The following is a 24,828-nucleotide window of genomic DNA, read 5'->3' as shown; positions in this document are numbered from 1 at the left end:
GACAGTCAAGGTGAGATAGTAAAAAAGAAAGTTAACATTGCAAACGCAACGCCTCAGACATCCGCTCCGACTTCAGCGTGACTATTTAAAGCTGCGTGCTTCAACAAGTTGTAGTATTTTTTCCCCGGATGTGACTTCTGTTGCTGGGAAACGAGCATCAAGCCGCGTTAAGACAGCACTGAAGACTTTATATGCAAATGCCACACCTCAGACTTTTCTCTTCGAAGCAACATCAGGTGCAAATCTAACTCATATTTTGGTCGAGGAGGAAACAGCTGAATGATGAGGTGAGTGGCTATATAATCAGAATCGTTATAATTTAGGTTATTATAAGATATTACTGGATCCCAGAGCTCCACATATTATAGAAATGACAATGTTTTGAGTCTGTTTCTTGTTCTTTTCATTTCTTCCATTTTCCCGCTAAGCCAGGGTCATATGTATTTACTTTAAAAAAATAAAATAAAAAATAACTGCCATGGATATAACAGTGGCTTATGCTGTCTGTCTGTCTGTCTGTCTGTCACTCACAAACTTCCTGTGTTTAGTTGAGATCTGAATGCATATAGGCCTATTAGAGACGTCTTCTGCTTGTGAGATGCGTCTGAGTCTCTGCCGCCGCCATCTTGGGACGGACATCCGACCCGTTGTGATCATTACGACTTAAGCCTCTGACACGCCAACCTAGGGCTATTACAGAAAAAGTTTTTTTGTGCGACGTTAGTGCTGCTTTAGTATTTTCATCCGAAAGGAAGGCCAACACTTTGCAACATGGAATAACATTTCACAGATGAAAAAGGGGTTTTACAATATTTTACTGTTACGAACAAAGAGGTAGGCCTAGCTTAACCTAATGTTAATCCTTCTTTTAAGCTAACATAAAGTTAAGTTACTGTCCTGATACTGAATTAAGCTAATGCTAGCTTGTGTCATATAAAGTAGCCCATTTTTTTTAATTTAAAGTAATTAGTAAGATGCTGTAAATGATGCTATCAGCTCTGGGCTGAACTTTAGTCCCTGGAGTCAATCCTCACAGAACCCCAAGTTAAAAAATCACAGCTGAAGTAAACATGTTTACAGCCTGGTACAAAAACGGTTTTGGTGTCTATAGCTAATGCCATCTTTCATAACTTTATGAGTGTGAATGTTTATATAAGTCACCAATTTAAATCATAGTGACGGTTAAAGTTGTCTCTACACAAGATAAGGTATTTCGATTTGAAAACTCACACTTTTACACACAAGTATCCTGTATCATCAATAGGCCTACATGGAGGCAATAGGCGTTAGTAGCAAAGCAAACCGCATGAAAATTGGTTGAAAATTCAGCCAGAAATTGTGATTTTAATCATGGATAGAACTCCTGCCTCGATAGACATATACATGAATTAGAAGGCACGGCTTGTCAATCCCATGATTGATGTATCGCTCCAATGAACAACAGCATCCAATGCGGTATCTAAACATATAGAGTATATATGATGTAAATGAAGGCACAGTTCAGGGTGTGGTCTGAGAAAGGGGGCCAGAAGTAGGGAAGGAGACATTTCTATCTTCCTTCCTCCCCCCCTCCTTCCTCCACATGAAATGAACAGGGATTGTCCAAACACTTTAAGGCTTATTACATTGATTTACTGTTGATGTTATTTGTATTCTCCATCAGTGCTGCTCAGAGTCAAACAACACTGGAGTCCAAACTGGAGGCCCTGCAGTGCCACTTCACCTGGGATCTGGACCCCAGCAAGGCCATGCTGTTACGTCGAAAGGAAAAGTTCGAAGACATCGGCACCGAGGAGGGGAACAGCTGGCTGGGTCACATTTACAACCTGCGGGGGTTCGTTCAGTACAAGCTGGGGTTCACCGAAGACGCCCAGAGTTTCTTCAACAAGGCTGCAGAGGCCTTCAGCAAGATAAGAAACGCAGATGAGGGTCCCTGGTTGGTGGTGAACTACGGGAACCTGGCGTGGCTGCACCACCACCTGGGAGACCAAGCAGGGAGTCAGGCTTACCTGTCAAAGGTCAACACCCTGATGAATAAATACCCATCTCCATCCCAGGATGAGCTCCATCCAGAGATCTACGCTGAGAAAGCCTGGACCCTGATGAAGTTCAGCGGAGAACAAAAGAAACGGGCTGCAGATTACTTCCAGAGAGCCATCAGGATGCAGCCGGACATGGTGGAGTGGAACACCAGCTACGTTTTAGGGTTAGTGGGGTCTCTCAGGAAAAACAAAAAGGTGAAGGCTGACCTTCTGGAGAAAATGAGAATCGCCAAGGAACAGGATCCAGAGAACTTGTACCTCGCTGTTCACTACCTTCATCAATGTGCTCAGAAAGGAGAGAGAATCGAAGAAGAAGCACATGAGTTAGCCAGAAAGGTTTTGAAGAATCCTGTGAGCAGCTACAGTGGTATTAAACCATTACTGAAGGTTTACAAATACTATCTATCTATTGATGAGGCCATTGATTTGGCAGAGGAGGCTCTGGAAACCCATCCAGATGAGCGTTATCTGAAGAGATGTGCTGCTCTCTGCTACAATGATTCGAAAATCATTAACGTCAGGGACAGTCACCCAAAACCAAGTATGATAGACAGAGCAATCAGTCTCCATGAAGAGGTGATTGCTCTCTACCCTCATTCTTTCCTTATGAAGAAAATAGACCTTGCAACTATATATGCAAAGTCAAATTACAGCCAGGTTGAAGCTGAGCAGATATATCAGGAACTGCTAGAAATGGATCTGGAACCTGCAGACAAACAGATGCTCTACCACAACTATGCAAAACATTTATACCTCCATTGTAGGGATTACCAAAGGTCAATACAATATCACATGAAGGCGGCAGCGATACCGCAGCAATCCTTCTATCGATTGACGAGCATCAACACTCTGAAGAAGATTAGAGACAGAGGCAGGAGCCACATGTGTAGAGAAATAGAGGAGTTTCTGGCAAACCTGCAAGAGCCATTATAGTGTTTTTAAAAGCACTGGTTCTTAATCCAGAAATTGATTACACATCAGGAAAACCTGTTTCCTTCTGCTGGTCGGCTGGTCCAGAAGCAGCAACATCTTATTCAGAACACGTACGATCAAATGGTTGTTTTTGGTTTGTCACGGTTATCGCAAAGAAAAAGATCGTAGCCTATATTTTGAGCTGTATCCTTTAAAGACTCTTTTTTCACTTTATGGAAGACAAAGGCTGTTAAATAATACAAACCCTTACATTTATTCTGGAAAACTGTAAGCAGCAGTAAACTATATATATGAGACATGCTGAATCATTTAAATAACATCCACTGTGGACACATTCAGATGTCATTACATGATTAATTCAAATAGATTTTGATTAAATGTTGTCTTTCTTAACTTTACCACGGTGTTATATTCTGTTGTGTTGAATTGTTCTTCATTTGAACTGTATTTTAAGTTTATATAAGAACTTATACTCTCTGTATGAAATGTGTTTCACTGTATGAATCATAAATGTGTTATAATGAAGGCTGTTAATTTGATGTATAACCTGAATATGATCCCATTTGTAGCCTCCGCGATACTATTAAATAAACATTATGTGAACTAAGAAATCCTCTCTAAGTTGTTTTTTTTGGTGGTAACTATACAAGAAATTCCTGTTTTCTACACAATCTTGCAGAACTTCACACAGGACGATGATGGACGGTAACCAAACTATAATTTTTGAAAGCTGTCGCCAAACGGTTTGTTTTTTTAACTTTCAACTTTTCATACAAACCAGATGAGCATCAAACAAAAACAACTGTAGAACAATATCTCCAATGTGACAGGTTAACAGGTAAAGAAAAGTGATTAAATAGAGATGTTGTGTCTAAAGTGTTTTTCAGTGAAACTGAACCCTGTCAGTGTGAAGTGGTAACAAACTCCTCTCCTCCTCCTCCTGGGTGAGGGTCCTGTGTTGTTTGACCCCATCCTCCCCCCTGACCAACCTCCCTGCACGGATTTTCACTCTTTCATACTACTCGCTACGGCGTGAATTCACACGCAATCGCAAGGTAATGTAAGTCAATGGAGGCCAAACGGCGTTGATAAACAAGCTAAGCTCAATATATTGAGATACTGAACCAATATTTTGAGATATTAAGTCAATATATTGAGATACTAAGCCAATATATTGAGATTCTAAGTCAATATTTTACATTTTCTTATTACTTTGAGATTCTTAGTTTATATTCTGAGATACTAAGTCAATTACCAGAAGTAGTGGTGATTTAAACTTGAACTGATACTATATCTAAAATAATTTTGTAGACATAATCAAGGGGATTTCTCAAATGTAATTTACCAATTTGTCCAACTAAATACTGAGCACTATATTCAAATGTCCCAATTCAAAATGTAAAATTCAAAAAGCACAGCACTCAATTCAAAATGTTAAAATCAATACACATTAGTACATCAGCCAAGCCAAAAAAACTAACAAAAAATAAATAATTTTCATTATGCAAAGAGAAACCAACATTTGCTTTCCCCCTGCCAAAAATATCAGACATAATCAAGGGGATTTCTAAGATGTAATTTACTAACTTATCCAACTACATACATGTAGGCATATGGGCATCGGGCACTATATTCAAATGTCTCAATTCAAAATGTCTATCAATTCAAAAAGCCAAAATCAATATTATATATATATTGCAGCATTGTGGGTCGGTCAAATTTGTATTTTTCCCACTTTATTTCACAGGCCCTGAAAGCAACTCCTCTGATTGTTAAAAAACTTTCAAAAGCATCATGGGAAAGCTAAAACTGCTTTAGCATCACAGCTAACGACAATAAAAGGACCTAAAATAAAAAAGATATAGAAAAAAAGACTATCAATATAAGATTGAAGAATATGGATTTATTGAACAAAGTCCTCTGAAAGAAATACGAGTTCTAGGAAAAGAAGTGCAGGCTGTGGACCGGTCTTTTACATTTCTCTGCTTACTGAATAAACTCATGAAGTGCACCGTCAAAGAATTTCTAATATAGGAAGAAGTTCCACTCCCTCGTTACTTCGGGCTTCTGAACTGGTCACAGGCCAGTGCAGAATGAATGGGACTCTATGGAGCTATACCTCTCAAAATCCACTTTTCTCAGGATATAATTTGATTTAATTCTGCAGATTACTGATATCGGGTGATTATTCAGAAATGATATTGGGAGACCTCAAAGATGACGACCAGTCCGAGGATTACAAATCAAGTGCAACTTTATTCAAACAGTGAACAAACTTTCATGACACTGGAACAACCATGAGCATACAGACACGTCTGCCCAAGGATGAACAACATGTACATCAGAATGAATACCTTTTAAACACTTTTTGTGCTTACACAGCATGAGACATCTATTTCAGTTGGAACAGTTTACTCTTAAACTACACCTTTTATGGCACGTGCTCCTAATAGATTCTCACATTCCTGGCTCCAATTCCTCTGTGTGAAAGTTGTGCCCAAACTCATAATAGATTCACACATTCCTCTGGGAGAAGGTTGTCCCCAGACTAACCTTCTTGTGTAGTACCCTACATACAACACATAAAATACACTTGAAACATATATAGGCAGAAATATCCAACCTATCAATTACTTCCAGAGAGCCATCAGGATGCAGCCGTACATGGTGGAGTGGAATAGCAGCTACGTCTTAGGGTTAGCATTTATTTGTGATAAGAGAGACACAGGGCTGGAGGCTGACCTTCTGGAGAAAATGAGAGTGGCCAAGGAACAGGATCCAGAGAACATGTTCCTAGTTCAATATCAAAGATGAAGCACGTGAGTTAGCCAGAAAGGTTTTGAGAAATCCTGTCAGCAGCTACAGTGGTATTATACAATTACTATATGTTTACAGATACCATGTTTCTATTGATGAGGCCATTGATTTGGCAGAGGAGGCTCTGAAAACCCATCCAGATGAGCGTTATCTGAAGAGATGCGCTGCACAGCTACAAATGGAAGATCATGTATGTCAGGGACAGTGGTGGAGTGGAACAGCACATTAACAATTTAAACTGGACCCTGTCAGTGTGAGATGGTAACAAACAGTAACCTGGCTACACCATATATGTATATATAAATATAAATATATATATATATATATATATATATATATATATATATATATATATATATATATATATATATATATATATATACAAAGTCAAAATGTAAACTTTTTTCAAACAAGACATCCGTTTCCCCCAGTAACATCCAAGGGTTTGACTAATACCCGGAACAACCATTCCTATCCCATATGGTTCTTATGCAATGTAAATGTTTTTCACATCTCCAGAACATAAGACGGATCTTAGATACGACCACATGGCAACGGGAGATATTTCTAGCCACGAGACGTTAGCCAGCTAAGGGAATGCTAGCAAGATCAATGACATCAAAGACATTGTGTACGGTTGACAATCATTAAATATAATCTGACTGTATGTTTAACAACAAGACAAGCGAGCTTTCTCAGCCACGTCTGTGTCCACGAATCAATATGAAGACTATCATGAAGAAATGACCTGCCATTTAGAGAGTTGAAAAGAGATGAACACTAACTAACACTAACAAGTTCAGAGGAGGCATGTAGAGGGTTGTAGAGTGTAACTTACTTCTTGTAGCTTGTGTGTTAGCGCCATCCTGTGTTGGTCAGAGGACGAGGCACTGAAGGACTACACTCAGTGTTGGAAATGAGATATTCAGTTGATGTAGCGCATTGATTTTGAATGTAAATGTCAAACGGTCCGTTTCATCGGAACTACTTGGCACTGTAGCCAATCTGAATTGAGTATTCACTCCGACCACATTATCACTGTCAATGGTATGGATGGATGGATAGATAGATAGATAGATAGATAGATAGATAGATAGATAGATAGATAGATAGATAGATTTCCAATAATTGTATTAATAAATCCTTCTGAAATCTCTACTTGAGCTTTTTGGGGGAACACAAAATATATTAGGGGCCTAGTAAACACATTTTTTGCTTCTCTCAGAGTTTCCAATTTTAATGTTGGCAGCAGCTTTTAAAAGTTTTACTTTTAGTTTGATTAAAGGCCATCTTCGTCCTGTGTGCAGTACTGCAAACCTACTGAGTAGAGTCCATTCATTTCTTGTAGGCCTACAGGAACTACCAACAACAAAAACATTTCTTAGTGTACATATTTATTGTATTGTGTACAACTGAGACACAGATTGACAATCAGTTGCATCTACCGACATTATTCAGGTTATACAATCAAAGTAACTATTACATTACCATTCAGTTTGATTTTTCTTACCGCAAAGCAAATTTCCTTAAGACAGTAGTATGTTCTTATTATAACTTCAAATACAATGCAAAGGAAAAATGATTCAACCCAACAGGAACATAATAGAAAGACCACATATGCTATATTTAAATTAATTGTGTAATTAACTGACTCAGGTAAAAGTTTCTCACTTCCGTGTTTTATTTTGAGAATCTTGTTCACAATTGCCACAAATCTTTCCTGGAAGTAATCACATGAACAAATACGTGCAGATTTATTTCAGGTAATGCTTTATATTTTTTTCTGGATTTAGAACCAGTGCTGTTAAAAACACTATGGCTCCTGCAGGTTTTCCAGAAACTCTTCTATTTCTCTACACATGTGGCCTTTGTCTTTCATCTTCTTCAGAGTTGCGATGCTGTTACAGCGATAAGGGGATTGAACCGGTATTGCTGCTACTTTCATGTTATACTGTATTGACCTTTGGTAGTCCTGTTGATTACAGTTTAAATATTTTGCATAGCAGTTATAAACCATCTGTTTGTCTGCAGGTTCCAGATCTCTTTCTAGCATTTCAAGGTATATCTGCTCAGCTTTATCCTGGCTGTGGTTTGACATTGCGTATATTTCTGCAAGATCTGTTTTCCTAAAAAATGAAGAATGAGGGTAAAGAGAAATCACCTCCTCGAGAAGAATGATTGCTCTGTCTATCAAGCCTTGATCTGGGCGACTCTCCCTGAAGATTTTCCATTGGTAGAGGAGTGCAACGCATTTCTTCAGATAACGCTCATGTGGATGTTTTCCCAGAGCCTCCTCTGCCAAAGCAATGGCTTCATCCATAGATACATAGGTACTGTAAAGCTGTAATAATGGTCTAACACCACTGTAGAGGCCGACAGGTTTTTGCAAAACCTTTCTGGCTAACTCACGTGCTTCATCTTTGATTTCTTCTCCGCGGTCAGCACGTAGAGTTAAGTAGTGAGCAGCGAGGTACACGTTCTCTGGATCCTGTTCTTTGGCGATTTTCATAATCTCCAAGATGTCAGCCTCCTGCTCTGTGTAGTCAGTGGCATACACTAGTGCTCGGGCATGGCTGCTGTTCCACTCCACCATGCCCGGCTGCATCCTGATGGCTCTCTGGAAGTAATCTGCAGCCAGAATTTTGACAAATTTGAAATTCAACAGAGTCCAGCCTTTCTCAGCGTAGATCTCTGGATGGAGCTCATCCTGGGATGGAGATGGGTATTTATTCATCAGGGTGTTGACCTTTGACAGGTAAGCCTGACTCTCTGCTTGGTCTCCCAGGTGGTGGTGCAGCCACGCCAGGTTCCCGTAGTTCACCACCAACCAGGGACCCTCATCTGCGTTTCTTATCTTGCTGAAGGCCTCTGCAGCCTTGTTGAAGAAACTCTGGGCGTCTTCGGTGAACCCCAGCTTGTACTGAACGAACCCCCGCAGGTTGTAAATGTGACCCAGCCAGCTGTTCCCCTCCTCGGTGCCGATGTCCTCCAGCTTGTCCTTGTAATGTAAAAGTATGGGCTTGCTGATCTCCAGATCCCAGGTGAAGTGGCAATGCAGGGCCTCCAGTTTGGAATCCAGTGTTGTTTCACTGATGGAAAAAAAATACTATAATAGTAAGTTAATTTAATGTGATCTATTCTAACCTTTAAGTGTTTGGATAATCACACTGTTCATTTCATGTGGAGGAAGAAGGGGCGAAGGAAGGAGGAGAGAAATGGTCCCTTCCCTACTTCTGGTGCCCTAACTCGGACCACACCTGTGGACTTTGGTAACTGCAACTTGCATGGTTGTGATGCTATCTGTTAGTGACCAAACCTGGTCACAGACAGATAGACAGACAAAGGCAAAGTACTCAAACCGCCTCCATAATAGTTCCTCCTACAGTGAGTGTCTAAGGGGTGTGGTGGAAGTTTCTTAATCAGCAGGAGTAGAAGGTATAAAGTTAAAGATTGAAACAAATAAAGACAGTTTGAGAATGAAACCAAACTTTGGTCTTTTGAGTATTTAATATGTATCTGCAGATACAGGAACAAAACAATTGTACAAAGCAAATGTAGTTTCTTTGTGGAAGCGTGTTCAACTAGGCGAAGTTTAAACCCTGAGTTATATACCATTATCAGTTATGGCACCTCCTTCTCTTCACATTCTTACGTGAAGCAGTTGGTCAGAAAATAAACACTAAACACCTGTTTATCTGGCTCCTGGGGAAAGTGAACATCCTTGGGACGACACATTCTATGGTTGTTTATGGTTTAGCTTTAACCCGTTTCTGAAGAAGGAAGGCACAGAAATGAAAATGGTTTAGGACATGAGTGACCTTACACTGGTAACTATCGGGTAACTCAAGGAGCCCCTAGCATATGTCTACTACAGACTTTGCGTCTCCAGTTATGATAAGTCAAGACAAAAATGAGCTCTCCCCTATATTAAGAGAAGAGGAAAAGTAACATAGTCATGAATATAAAATAAATTGTGCTTAAATGTAATTTTCCCATTACAGGGGCACGTTAATTTAAACTGAAAAGGTGCCGGGGCCCATCACACTCCCTTTTTAATAGTCTACCACGAGTTTACATGCACGTCGCTGCTGAACCAAACGGGAGAAAAATTGTTCAAATTTTGTTTCACACCGAAGAAACATTTTGTTCAACCTGGAAACCGTAGCAAAACGGAGAGCACTATTCTGAGATTGAACGTGCTCCAGGACGCAAAACCTAGGATGGAAAGGCATGTCCCGCAATACTCTGCCTCTGATTGGCTTACACTGATATTCTTACCCTAACTCTAACCAATCTCACGCCTACTGGCTAAACCTAACCAATCCAACTAACGAAGGCAACAAATATTAGCCAATCAGTGGCAGAGTAGGGTGGGTCATTCCTTTGCCATCCTAGGATATGCAAATTCGCCTCCAGGAACACATCTAAAAAGAAATGTGGGGAAAATAAAGAGAGGACAGATGGAGAAATGAGGAAAGTGGGTTGTAAGAGACAACTTTTGACAGGGAAGACTCACCTCATCATTCAGCTGTTTCCTCCACTCAGTAGTTCTCTAAATATGAGTCAGTTTGGTTCTTGACGTTACTTTGAAGACAAAGTCCGAGGTGTGGCTCGGCTTGTTTGTTTCCCAGGAATGGAAGTCACACCCGGAAATGAAACTAAAACATGACTCATCACATCGTCGGATTATTTGGTCTTCAGTTGATTTTTTTTTTTTTTTTATTCGTGTTTGTTTTGCATTTGGCTCCTTATGAAAAAAAAATTTAACTCACAAATGTTTATGCACAGTTAAATTACGGCCAGGAAATAGCATAGAAGATATACCAAGAACTGCTAGAAAATGATCTGGAACCTGCAGACAAACAGATACTCTATGGCCCCTATTCCATGCAAAATATTACCTCAATCTCGAGGAGAACCAAAGTTGTAGATAAATAGAGGAGTTTCTGGCAAACCTTCAAGAGCCATAGTGTTTTTAAAAGCACTGCTTCTAAATCCAGATTAAGCGTAGGTACATACATTACATTATATCGATTACATTAGGGTAACCAAACCTCCTCTTTTGCCCGGACATGTCCACTTTTTACCTACTGTCCGGGGCGTCCGGGGGGGTTATAAATTCACTAAAATGTCCGGTTTTCATGGGACCATTAAGCGTGTACTTAAATTGACTGGCGCTTTGCTCAACACAATACTACGGTAGGTAGTTTGTTGTGTGACGTAATTCCCGAGAGGCTGCCTTGTGAGCGGCTCTGCGACGCGCACATACACAGGGACCCGGGCAGACAGACAGGGACCAGGGCAGACAGACAGGGACCCGGGCAGACAGACAGGGACCAGGGCAGACAGACAGGGACCCGGGCAGACAGACAGGGACCAGGGCAGACAGACAGGGACCAGGGCAGACAGACAGGGACCAGGGCAGATAGACAGGGACCAGGGCAGACAGACAGGGACCAGGGCAGACAGACAGGGACCAGGGCAGATAGACAGGGACCAGGGCAGACAGACAGGGACCAGGGCAGACAGGGTCCCCCCCCACACACACACACACACACACACACACACACGCCGTCTCGACGCACACACTAGCGCACAAGTAAACATCAGTCCACTTACAACCATAAAACAAGACTAGTGCAGCTTCACAGTTGAACTGCAAAAAAAATGTCCCACATACCGTCCCGGTCGGGACCGGACAAGTGAGAGGCGTGTGCACCGTGTGCAAAGCTGGCACATATGTTTCAGTGTCTTTATTATTTATCTTATTACATTGAAAAGGTATTAAGAGATATTTTGTTGAAGCTGGATTTTCTAACACAGAAGAGGTCATATTTAGAACATTATTTCATATTATTTATTTATTTTAAAAGAGAGCTATTATTTTGTTACATGTTGTTACAGATTTTATTTTATTACAGAGGTTATTTTTGCCCAATTGAGGCATAATAAAGCATGTTCATTAACCTCTGAGAATCACCAGTGTCTGGATTTGTCTCGAGGCCAGGCCGAGTGTCCTCTTTTTTGGAAATCAAAATATGGTCACCCTAGATTACATACATCAGGAAAAGCTGATCCTTCTGTTGGTCTGCTGGTCCAGAAGCAGCAACACCTTATTTAGAACATATATGATCAACACATTGTTGGTTTTGGTCTTTATCACAAAGATATGTATCTAAAGACAACTGTCTGCACATTAATACAAGTGAAATGCCGTTATATGTGTGTTTTTATGTTTGCACCATAGAGTAGCACTTTTAATTTTGTTGTATGTCATTACAATGATGTTAATTCTGAATCAAAATAAAAATAACTTTAACATTGACTCTGAAACCTGTCAGTAGTAGTACACTAGATCTGTATCAAATAATCATTTAATAACACTGGTCCTTTAAATAACATCCACTGTGGACAGGTTCAGATGTCATCACATGATTAATTAAAATAGATTTTGATCAGATGTTGTCTTTTCCAAACTTAAATGTTTATTATATTCCTGTTGTGTTGAATGATTTCATGTTTAAGTTTAAATAAGTACATTATACTCTGTGTATGAAGTTTGCTTTGCTGTAAGAAATATAAACAGTTTTTAATGTAATAGTTAATTTGATGTATAACCTGAATATGATCGCCATTTGTAGCCTACACGATACTATTAAATATACATTATATGAACAAAGAAATCCTCTTTTCGTTAGTATTTTGTTGTGTGTTCGTGGTAACTATAGAAGAAATTCATGTTTTCTACACAATCTTGCAGAACTTCACACAGGACGATGATGGACATTAACCAAACTACACATTTTTAAAAAGCTGCAGGCAAATCATTTTTTTAACTTTCAACTTTTCAGTCAACCAACAAATGCAACTGTATATTAATATCTCCAAGGTGACAGGTAAACGGGAGAAAGATGATTAAATAGAGATTTTGTGTCAAAAAGAAGTGTTTTTCAGTGAAACTGAACCCTGTCAGTGTGAAGTGGTAACAAACAGTAATCTGATTACACCGGTAGGTGGCAGCAGAACCTCATAAAATGCAGCGCTGTATATTAGAGAGAGTTTGGCCAACTCAAATCATGGCCACCATATTGGATACCAACGTCAGATGACTCTACAGTGTAACCCTATGGGGCGGATATGCTATCTTGAAATAAATTGCTTATTTTCACCATAAACAGGCATATACATGTTATTATCAACGTTTGTCAATATGTACAAGGCCCTTACGGAAATATTCCAGTGTATATTTACCTTCTATATCGTAAATGGGCCTCTAAAAAATGCCCATGTAGTGAGTGACCACTTCGCCTAACAAGTCTCTGAGCAGTGTTTACCTTCCTAATGTCCGCTAGCATACAGGCTAACTATAGCTAGCTTTGTGTGTAACGTAACAAAAACCCATCCATCTCAGAGGAGCCAAACTCAATATTTCATTCAATAAAATTATGGTACAAAAGGAGCACTAACGCTACAGGTCTTATGTTGACAACGTGGACGCAGATATAGGAAACTCCGAAGGCAGTTGTAATATTTAACTAGCAGGCTAGGAGGCTAAAGCTGTTGCGCCAACGTAGCAAACGTCGGCATAGCGTTAGCTAGCTGTCTAAACTTGTGAAAAGCTGAACAACATCCCCTTCCAAGCTGTGTATCACATATTATTATTAACATAATAAAGACACCTGGACTCGGTCGAGACCAAAAGCCATATGACTATGGCAAGATCACAAGAATTTAGGTACATGGAGTGCTAGCGAAAAAGCTAACGCTAGCATAAGGCATGGCTAATCTCAAACTTCATTCATTTCTAATGCAGTGTTAGAACATTTTTGACAGCATGGTACACATTAACGATGGTATTACTATATTTTTCCTATGTAATTTGTTCTCATAAATTGAAGTGAGAAATTTACATTTACCCCACACAATAATGAGTAGTCACTTGCTCTCCAGTTAGCTCTTTTCACATTCAGCTCCCTTACTTTTCGCCTTTTTGTTTCATTGGGGAACTTGTGAAATCTTTTGGCGTTTCCCTTTCTTTAATTGCAGACAAACACGCAACAGTTGGACATTTTTTTCATGTCATTTTTTTTAATAATTTATATAAAAAAAATTCCACTATTCCCTGAACTATGTCAATGGGAATCAGAAGAATGTTGGTATCAGAAATAGAGTCCACGAAAACACGTGACCACCTCGGAACCAATCGCATAACGGGATAACTCAGAACATTCAATTCCCTAGTTGGCCAAACTCTCTCTAATATACAGCTCTGATAAAATGTTTAAGTCTATTAAGTTATAGGCCTAGGCATATTTTTGTAGAGTGTAACTTACTTCTTGTAGCTTGTGTGTTAGCGCCATCCTGTGTTGGTCAGAGGACGAGGCACTGAAGGACTACACTCAGTGTTGGAAATGAGATATTCAGTTTTTCCCCCCATTTGATGTAGCGCATTGATTTTGAATGTAAATGTGAAACGGTCCGTTTCATCTGAACTACTTGGCACTGCAGCCAATCTGAATTGAGTATTCAATCAGACCACATTATCACTGTCAATGGGTATGATAGAGTGATTGAATGATTTATAGATAGATAGATAGATAGATATTTCCAAGAAATGTATTAATAAATCCTACTGAAATCTCTACTTGAGCTTTTTGGGGGAACACAAAACATATTAGGGCCTAAACACATGTTTTGCTTCTCTCAAAGTTTCCAATTTTAATGTTGGCAGCAGCTTTTAAAGTTTTACTTTTAGTTTGATTAAAGGCCATCTTCATCCTGTGTGCAGTACTGCAAACCTACTGAGTAGAGTCCATTCATTTCTTGTAGGCCTACAGGAACTACCAACAACAAAACACTTCAAGATTTCTTAGTGTACATATTTATTGTATTGTGTACAACTGAGACACAGATTGACAATCAGTTGCATCTACCGACATTATTCAGGTTATACAATCAAAGTAACTATTACATTACCATTCAGTTTCATTTTTCTTACCGCAAAGCAAATTTCCTTAAGACAGTAGTATGTTCTTATTATAACTTCAAATACAATGCAAAGGAAAAACAATTCAACCCAAGACCACATATGATATAATTAAAATAATTGTGTATTTGACTGACTCAGGTATACGTTTCTGACTTCCATGTTTTATTTTTGGAAAAACCAACTGCTGAAGTGAGTCGTGCAAAACCTTTCTTTTTAGTAAAGTGTAGAGCCCCTGGTGATACTTCGAGCAAAGTTTATATATTATAATATTCATATTGAGGCATAACTCTTGCAGAAATGCAACCTAGTGTGTTTTTTGTCAATGTACCCGAGTCAAACTTTCGTTTAAAAGCATAATTAGGAAGGAAGCGCCACTTTTTTAAGATTGACGGTATTTTCGGTCAAATTTTTTAATGGGAGTGCTATGGACACTACTATGATAGCATCAAAATCGCTTACCCTGATATTCTTACCCTAGCTCTAACCAATCTCACACCTACTGCCTAAACTTAACCAATCCAACTAACGAAGGCAACGACTATTAGTCAATCAGAGGTAGAGTAGGGCGGGACATTCCTTTGCCATCCTAGGCTATGCAAATTTGCCTCTAGGAACACATAAAAAGAAGATTTAGGAAAATAAAGAGGCTAGGACGGATGGAGAAATGAGGAAAGTGGTTTGTAAGAGACAACTTTTGACATGGAAGACTTACATCATCATTCAGCTGTTTCCTCCACTCAGTAGTTCTCTAAAAATGAGTTAGTTTGGTTCTTGACGTTACTTTGAAGACAGAGTCCGAGGTGTGGCATTTGTCGAGTCTTGTGCTTGGCATTCGTATCCCAGGATCGAAGTCACACCCAGAAATACAACTAAAACATGACTCATCACCTTTTGTGATTATTTGGTCTTCAGTTGACTTAAAGCTAGAACTAGTTTTGTTTGTTTTGCACTTTGGTTAGTCATTTTTTTCACCTTTTCAGATATCGACTTGTAGATATTGTTGTACAGTTGTAGGTTATATTATATATATATATCATATTCAGGTTATACATCAAATTAACTATTACATTACCAACCTTTTTTTTCTTACAGCAAAGCAAACTTCATACACAGAGTATAATGTTGTTATATAAGCTTAAAATACAGTGCAAAGGAAAAACTATTCAACACAACAGCACTATAATAAACACCATGGTTAAGGAGGACGACATTTGATCAAAATCTATTTAAATTAATCACGTAATGATATTTGAACGTGTCCAGAGTGGATGTTATTTAAAGAACCTGTGTTATTGAATGATTCAGCTTGTTTCATATATCTAGTGTACTGCTGACAGTTTTCAGAATAAATGTAAAGGTTTTTATTATTTAACAGCTTCTGTCTTCCATAAAGTGTAAAAACCTGCCTCTAAAGGATACAGTTTGCTGCTTCTGGACCAGCAGACCAGCAGAAGGCAACAGGTTTTCCTGATGTGTAATCAATTTCTGGATTAAGAACCAGTTTAAAAACACTATAATGGCTCTTGCAGGTTTGTCAGAAACTCCTCTATTTCTCTACACATGTGGCTCCTGCCTCTGTCTCTAATCTTCTTCAGAGTGTTGATGCTCGTCAATCGATAGAAGGATCGCTGCGGTATCGCTACAGCCTTCATGTGATATTGTATTGACCTTTGGTAATCCCTACAATGGAGGTGCAAATATTTTGCATAGCTGTGGTAGAGCATCTGTTTGTCTGCAGGTTCCAGATCTCTTTCTAGCAGTTCCTGATATATCTGCTCAGCTTCGGCCTGGCCGTAATATAACTGTGCATATATACTTGCGAGTTCTAATTTCTTCATAAGGAAAGAATGAGGGTAGAGAGCAATCACCTCTTCATGGAGACTGATTGCTCTGTCTATCACGCTTGGATTTGGGCGACTGTCCCTGACATTAATGATTTTCCATTTGTAGCAGAGTGTAGCACATCTCTTCAGATAACGCTGATCTGGATGGGTTCTCAGAGCCTCCTCTGCCAAATCAACGGCCTCATCAACAGATAGATAGTAACTGTAAACCCTTATTAATGGTTTAATACCACTGTAGCTGCTGACAGGATTCTTCAAAACCTTTCTGGCTAACTCATGTGCTTCATCTTCAATACTTTCTCCTTTCTGAGCACATTGATTAAGGTAGAGGGCAGCGAGGTACAAGTTCTCTGGATCCTGTTCCTTGGCGATTCTCATTTTCTCCAAGAGGTCAGCCTCCACCTTATTGTTTTGCCTGAAAGAGCCCACTAACCCTAAGACATAGCTGCTGTTCCACTCCACCATGTCCGGCTGCATCCTGATGGCTCTCTGGAAGTAATCTGCAGCCTCTTTCTTTTGTTCTTTGCTGAACTTCATCAGGGTCCAGGCTTTCTCAGCGTAGATCTCTGGATGGAGCTCATCCTGGGATGGAGATGGGTATTTATTCATCAGGGTGTCGACCTTTGACAGGTAAGCCTGACTCTCTGCTTGGTCTCCCAGGTGGTGGTGCAGCCACGCCAGGTTCCCGTAGTTCACCACCAACCAGGGACCCTCATCTGCGTTTCTTATCTTGCTGAAGGCCTCTGCAGCCTTGTTGAAGAAACTCTGGGCGTCTTCGGTGAACCCCAGCTTGTACTGAACGAACCCCCGCAGGTTGTAAATGTGACCCAGCCAGCTGTTCCCCTCCTCGGTGCCGATGTCTTCGAACTTTTCCTTTCGACGTAAAAGTATGGCCTTGCTGGGGTCCAGATCCCAGGTGAAGTGGCACTGCAGGGCCTCCAGTTTGGACTCCAGTGTTGTTTGACTCTGAGCAGCACTGATGGAGAATAAAAATAACATCAACAGTAAATCAATGTATACCTTATACATATATATATATATATATATATATATATATACCTTAAAGTGTTTGGATAATCCCTGTTCATTTCATGTGGAGGAAGGAGGAGGGTTAACAAGCCGCGCCTTCTAATGCATGTATATGTCTATCGAGGCAGGAGTTCTATCCACAATTAAAATCACAATTTCTGGCTGAATTTCCAACCAATTTTCAAGCAGTTTGCTTTGCTACTAATGCCTATTGCCTCCATGTAGGCCTATTGATGATACAGGATACTTGTGTGTAAAAGTGTGAGTTTTCGAAGTTTGCAACCGCGATGGGAAAGACCGTGGATAAGGTGAAAACAGACTGGAAAAGTGCCCGTGACAAATTTACTAGGGCGCACAAAAAGTGGAAGGTGGCGTGCAGAAGTGGTGCGGGGCAGCTAAGTTTCGGCTACCCAAAAGTATTGACTCAACTTAGCTGGTTGAGTGAATTCATAAAGCATAGGACCACAGAGTCAAATCTTTCGGTATGTAAACAACGTCCTGTATGTAATTGTAGCCTATCTAGAAGTCAATGCAGTGTGCCCTACTCGAGAGGCTGAAATAGCCTACGGCAGGAGAGAGAGAGAGAGAGAGAGAGACCCAAATGTATTCTATTTCCATCTTTTTAAAACCTGCTAAACCATGTTTTCAATGTGTTTTCAAAATTGCGCATTTAATGAGAATGGTAGGCTACTGATTTGGTCAGTAGGCCTATACATTTTCTTTCTGTGTAGGCAGGTGAGGGAGACGATGAGGGTGACGATGATGATGATGAGTAGGAGGAGGAGGAGGAAAGCTTTATTGCGCAGGGAGATCAGGCACCTCCATCTACCCGCCTCATCCTTATCCCAGTTTTCCCCACTTCTATCTGACCCTCCCACCACCCCGACACTAGTGGCTTTGCTAGCTACGATTTGCAGGAGTCGAAGGTAAGCAAAACGATTTAATCTCATAAGTGACTTGTTAGTAGGCTATCCTTGCTAGGACTACACAATGTTTTGATGTAAACCACGTAACTTCATCCGTCTTGGCTGTTGCATCACGATAACAAATACATTTGAGTAAAGTAATCAACAGGTTATCTGTCCGTGTTAAGTAGGGAGGGATGGTTAGGCAACGAAATGTAATGCATGCCCCTAACCCGTTTTTTCTTCTTCTAATAGTTATCATGAAACGAGGAAGAGACATAAAGTCATTTTTTGCCCCAGCAAACAAAAAAGTGAGAGAAACAAATCGAGGTTTTGAGAAAGTTGAGGAAGAGGGAGAGCCAGCATGTGATGAAAGTGAGGGGTCTGACAAAGAGAAGGAAATTCCAGAGGGTGAGGAGGATGAAGAAGAGGGTGAGGGAAGATGAAGAAGAGGGTGAGGAGCATGAGGAGGATGAAGAAGAGGGTGAGGAGCATGAAGAAGAAAGCATACAGGGAAAGAGAGAGGAACAGCCAGAGGGACAGCAAGTGGATCCATGTGGATCAAGTACTGCACCATCAGGTCTGTGATGAAGAAGGTTCTTACTATTTGCAAAGCAATGAGATTACAATTTCATTGTAGGCCTACTGTGTGTCCTTAAAATGCTGCTTTCTGCTGTTTATTCTTTTTTGTGTCAATATGGCTATAATGTTTTTTTTAAGTAAATACTTGGCCTACATTTTGAAATATATGCAGATATACATGCCTTAGTAAATAAATGTTGTAATTGCGCCCTATGTTTTACTGTCCATCTTCTTCAGATATCAGCAAGTCTAAGTATGACGTACCAGTACAGCCGAACTTGAAGATGTTCCCAACCACACTGATGGGGGAGAGAAGACGGAGCTTTAGGCCAAACTGGTACACTACTAATCCATGGCTTGAGTATTCTGTAATGACGGACTCTACATGTTGCTATGCATGTAGACATTTTAGCACAGTGGTTCCCAACGTGGGGTCCGGGCACCCCCAGGGGGGGCGTCAAAGATCACAGGGGGGGCGCGAGTCTTTATCTGGTTTGAGGTTGAGGTAAAACAAATTGTTTTGCACATGTTAAACAAATGATAATACACTAGAATATCTAATGTATACAAAAGTCTGTATGAAAACTATATATTTTGTTGTATCTTCATTTTTCCTGCCGCCACGGCATCACTATTTTATAAATGAAACATGGAGGAGAAACATAACAGTGCTGATAACTGCTCTGTATCAAAAAAGAAAGTAAGGCTCTATCTCGAGAGTTATCTCAACTTTGGTTTCGGGCGGGGGGCTCAGCTTTTCTTAGACATGAGTAGGGGGGGCGCCAAGGAAAAAAGATTGGGAACCACTGTTTTAGCACACCAAATGCCCCAGACACCGTTTTTGTTTCAACACCTGGTTTTAGAAACTATGAGAGATGCGGGGCTTTCAGTGCACGCAAAGTCTGAAGGACACAAGTGTGCAATGATAGCATGGAGGGATGATCAAAGAGCTGTTAGAACTGACGCAACACTAGCACATCTCCTTGACAAAGAACACACTAAACAAGTACAAGAAAATCGGGCATACATTAAAACAGTTGGGGAAGTGCTGTTACTTAGAGCTACACAAAACCTAGCACAAAGAGGACATGCTGAATCTGAAGAGTCCACTAACAAAGGAAACTTTGGGGAAATTCTTAACCCAGTTGCTAACCACGACCCACTTGTTAAGAGAAGATTAACTTCCATTCACAATGCAAAGTACACAAGCAAGATCATCCAGAATGAGGTTTTGGGTCGTTTGGCAGAAATGGTTCGGTCTGAAATCGTAGAAGAAGTGAAGGAAAGTGAGGTTTTTAGCATCATGGCAGATGAAACCAAGGATATTTCAAAAAAAGAACAGATGTCTTTCACACTCAGGTACTATTACAATGGGGCCATTAAGGAGAGTTTTCTCCATTTTGAATCTGCAGAGAGGTTAGATGCAGCAGGGCTTCCTGGAAAAATAGTACACTTACTGGAACGTTATGGCCTGGACTACAAAAATAACCTCGTAGGCCAAGCGTACGATGGCGCTGCCGTTATGAGCGGTAAGCATTCAGGGGTTCAGGCAAGGATCAAAGAACAGGCTACATTTGCCTTCTACATCCATTGTAGTGCACATTGTCTGAATTTAGTGTTAGTTGATGTAGTCAAAAGTGTCCCAGAAACGGAGGAGTTTTTTTTCTTTGTTACAGAGTCTTTATATGTTTACTTTTTCCTCATATGTGCACCCAAAATGGCTGTCTCTCCAAAGAGAAATGTATGGCAGAACAAGAGAGCTGCAACGTTTAAGCGACACACGTTGGGCTTGCCGATTTCTAGCCCTACATAATATTATGGACACTCTACCTGCCCTTAAACGACTACTGCAAGAGATTGCTCAAGAACGTCATGGTGAAAGAACTGTTGAGGCCCGAGGTCTTCTTGCTCAAATTGACCTAGAATTTGTTGTGCATCTTGTGCAACTTAGTAAATGCTTTAGTCCTGACATTGAAAGACCACAGGCAGGAGTCTTTCTTTGATAAGTTGTGGGATGAAGCATTGAATATTTGTGAGCAGTGTGATTCTGCATCAACGTCAATGGCGAAACGTCAGAAAATGCTGAGCTCTAGACTGAGTGGCTACTGCACACTAAGCAGTGTTGGTCAGAGGGAGTTAGAACGTGACAAAGATATGTTTCGCACGTCATTTTTCTATCCTGTAACTGACAGCATGCTCAATGAGTTGAACAGACGTTTCTCCAATACAAACTGTAAGCTCACGAGAAGCATACAGTCTCTCAGTCCTCAGAGTGATGCCTTTTTAAAGGAGAGCAATGTTTTTTCATTTGGCCGTTTGTATAATGCAGACATTGATGATTTAGGGCATGAGCTCCATCAATTTAAGAGAGTTTTGGACAGAAAAACACAGAGTGGTGAAGTCAAAAAGCCATGCAGTACAGTTGAGCTGTTTTGTTTTATTGAGCCATACAGGGAAGTTTTCTTTGAGCTCTTTAGACTGTGCAAGATTGCTGTAACCCTTCCTGTCAGCTCAGCCTCTTGCAAACGCAGTTTCTCCACACTGAAACTGATAAAAACCTTCCTGCGGTCCACCACTAGTGATCTTGGTGTCCTGAGCATAGAGTCCAGAAGGGCCAAGGCTCTGGATCTTGATGTATTTGTGGACCGTTTTGCCAGACAGCACAACCGCCGTATCCTGTTGCTGTAGTGTAGTGTATCTATATGATATATACGCTAGTAGCGTATGAGTGCCGCTGTGAGGAAAAAGATATAAGATGATGTAAAATGAACAATAAAACAACAAGCTTGAGCTTCTTAAGACACGGTGGGTTCATCTGTTCTCAATACCACCAGTAAAATGAATGGAGTTAGTCTGGTGTCCATATGAAGTTAAATGTGTAGATAGAGACAGTCTGGTGTCCATATGAAGTTACATGTGTCTACTTAGATGAACCCACCGTGTCTTAAGAAGCTCAAGCTTGTTGTTTTATTGTTCATTTTACATCATCTTATATCTTTTTTTCCTCACAGTACCAGTAGTTCCACACACACTACTAGAGTGTATGTATGTGTGTGTGTGTGTGTGTGTGTATATATATATATATGATTTTCTTCTTTTGAATTATCTCTGCCAAACATCTATGTACTACAAATCTTCAAGCTCCACAGATGTTGTATGGCATCCACTAAACCTCTTTAGATATTTGTAAATGCTACAGTGTGATACCTTTCAACACAAGTTTATTTTATTTTTTACCAACTATGATTTTTCCTTTTGAAAACAAGCAAAACAAGAAAAAAAAATAAACAAAATCACTCCAATCATTGCACACTTGTGTCGTTCAGACTTTGCAGATCCAGCTTTGACATGATGATCTAACAAACACTAATATTGTAACTGATCCTATGATGAGCGATTGCTTACTTCCCTTTCACTCTTAAAAAATTACTGAAAGAAATGTGTATGAAAAGGTATATGTAGTGTATGTTTGTTAAGTGAGCATTCATGCTGTCATTCTTTCCCAATGTGAACTATGGTGGAAATGTGCTGTCCTAAATGGACTTGCCCATATATGTTATAAAGCCCTTTTTTGTAGGCTACCCTTGCTCATCAACTGACAGTGAAGTAGTGAATTTCATTTCTTTTCTGATTTGGTTTATTTTACCTAAATGGATACAGGGTAGTGTGTTTTGTTTATAAATCACTAATAAAGTTTTCTTTCTTAAAACAAAATGTGGAATCAACTGTCCACAGTAGTGGGGCTTCCATAAATAGGAAATGGCACATTGTTGTACCCTTTGTTGTATCCTGGAGTTTTGATCACATTGAATATGAACCCTTTATTTGTACCCTGTACTTTTTTTTTTTCATTTTTTATGGCCCTACCTCTCTTGCACCTGCACTCTTGTACAAAATACTTTTTTTAATAAATGTCATATGATTTTGAAGTAAAATAAAGTTTATAATCTTTGAATATCATGTGTTGCCAGTTTTTTGTGTGCCCCCACTGAGAGAGAGAGAGAGAGAGAGAGAGAGAGAGAGAGAGAGAGAGAGAGACCCCTGTGTCTGTTTTGATTGATGATTATGAAAAGGAAATGACCATATTTGGATCCGACAGCATTGTAGAGGAGAGAGAGCTTTCTGACAGGGTAGACTTAGAGCTGCTAATGTGATAAAAATGATTCCAGGCCCCACCAGATATGCTGTCAGCCATGTCCACAACATAAAATCAGCATTTGAGCTTTACATGACACCATCAGTTGAAAAAGATATACTTGAGATGACAAATTTAGAGGGAAGTCGTGTGTATGTGGAGAGTTGGAAAGATGTGGATGTGACAGATCTCCATGCCTACATTGGGTTACTCATTTTGGCAGGAGTATACAAGTCAAAAAGTGAAGCAACAGCAAGCCTTTGGGATGCTGAAACTGGAAGGGCAATATTTCCAGCCACTATGTCTCTGAAAACATTCAATGTTTTCCTGACAAATTGGCAGCAATACGGGATGTATGGGACAAGTGGGTGCAGCGATTACCCTTTCTCTACAATCCAGGCCCCCACGTGACTGTGGATGAAGGTCTGGTTACATTTAGGTATATGTGGTGACAGGGTGCAGACAGCGATCGCGGAGCAGCGGGATGATTAAGAACGAACTTTTGTTGAATTTAGGAGAAATCTAGCCTACCGACGCAAACAGACAAAGTGTAGTAAAATAAAGACCTAAATGTGTATTTTTTACTTTTTTTCACAAGTCTGAAATAATACATGTTATTGAAGACAAATAGCCCAAAATTTCAAAATTGACCAGTGAAAAAAAAAATCTATGTTTTTGCCTGCCGTGTCTCGCGTTAAGCCCCCAACGTTGACTTCAAGGCAGCGCTGCGACCATTGACTTCATGACTTCAAGGCACCTAACCCTAACCATTGCCTAATCCTAGTGCCTTCCAGGCATCGCTGCCTGGAAGGCGACGTTGTGGGCTTAAACACCAAACACCGCAAGAGATTGGTCAACACTGACAGTAATGCAGCGCAATTTGAAAAATGTCGTCTTAGATTTAACAACTTATGAAACTAATAATGAACAAAATGAAACTTAAACGACATAAGCTTAATTTAAAATGGCTTAAGAACTATAGGCTAGAGGTGGATACACGCAATTTAGAGGTGGATAAACGCACTTTGGAGGTGGGTAAACGCTATTTCCGAATTTTGGGAGGTGCGCAAACGGCGTTTACGTGCGTTTAGCTCCACTACATCCCTGATAATAAGTCGAGCTCTGGGATTCTGTAATAGTTTATAGTGAACTAAATTATAACGATTCTCATTATTCAGCCACTCACCTCATCATTCAGCTGTTTCCTCCTCGACCTAAATATGAGTCAGATTTGCGCCTGATGCTGATCGAAGAGAAAAGTCCGAGGTGTGGCATTTGCATATCACATCAACTCTTCAGTTGTGTCTTAACGCGGCTTGACTTTCAAATCAACTAAAACATGACTCCTCCCACTGTGTGATTATTTACTCTTATGTAGATTTCAGGTTAGAAAAAGTTGTTTCTTCTCCTTGAAACTAGGCTATATGTATGCAGTTATATGCTATATTTAGTTTATGTGGACACTTTGAACATTTACAAATGAAAATGGACTAAATAGAATCCACACACACAGCAGCCTACAACACTTTCAGATATAAATCAGACATTAAAG

The 24,828-nt window shown here is 40.0% G+C and overlaps 3 protein-coding genes and 1 long non-coding RNA gene across 4 annotated transcripts; 2 read left to right on the top strand and 2 right to left on the bottom strand.

Moving 5' to 3' along the window:
- Nucleotides 1-206: 206 nt before the first annotated feature.
- LOC114561386 (interferon-induced protein with tetratricopeptide repeats 1B-like) lies at nt 207-3,241 on the top strand. Its single transcript, XM_028587392.1, has 2 exons — nt 207-287; nt 1,664-3,241. Exons 1-2 carry the CDS (start codon nt 280-282, stop codon nt 2,973-2,975), a joined length of 1,320 nt encoding a protein of 439 aa, XP_028443193.1. The 5' UTR covers nt 207-279; the 3' UTR covers nt 2,976-3,241.
- Nucleotides 3,242-7,451: 4,210 nt separating this feature from the next.
- On the bottom strand, nt 7,452-10,449 carry LOC114561390 (interferon-induced protein with tetratricopeptide repeats 2-like). Its single transcript, XM_028587398.1, has 2 exons — nt 10,309-10,449; nt 7,452-8,881 (listed from the first exon to the last, which is right to left on the bottom strand). The coding sequence occupies exons 1-2, from the start codon at nt 10,314-10,316 to the stop codon at nt 7,606-7,608; spliced, it is 1,284 nt and encodes a 427-aa protein (XP_028443199.1). The 5' UTR covers nt 10,317-10,449; the 3' UTR covers nt 7,452-7,605.
- Nucleotides 10,450-15,372: 4,923 nt separating this feature from the next.
- On the bottom strand, nt 15,373-24,585 carry LOC114560980 (interferon-induced protein with tetratricopeptide repeats 1-like). Its single transcript, XM_028586613.1, has 3 exons — nt 24,463-24,585; nt 16,900-17,601; nt 15,373-15,388 (listed from the first exon to the last, which is right to left on the bottom strand). The coding sequence occupies exons 1-3, from the start codon at nt 24,468-24,470 to the stop codon at nt 15,373-15,375; spliced, it is 726 nt and encodes a 241-aa protein (XP_028442414.1). The 5' UTR covers nt 24,471-24,585.
- On the top strand, nt 18,403-19,574 carry LOC114561394 (uncharacterized). The gene is made up of 3 exons (XR_003693352.1): nt 18,403-18,580; nt 18,815-19,139; nt 19,379-19,574. It is a non-coding gene; the product is annotated as an uncharacterized LOC114561394 (long non-coding RNA).
- Nucleotides 24,586-24,828: the final 243 nt, after the last annotated feature.

Source organism: Perca flavescens, chromosome 9 (assembly GCF_004354835.1).
Source record: "Perca flavescens isolate YP-PL-M2 chromosome 9, PFLA_1.0, whole genome shotgun sequence".
Lineage (NCBI taxonomy): Eukaryota > Metazoa > Chordata > Actinopteri > Perciformes > Percidae > Perca > Perca flavescens.
Note: the sequence above shows the minus strand (reverse complement) of the source record. Positions and strands in the feature narration are given on the sequence as shown.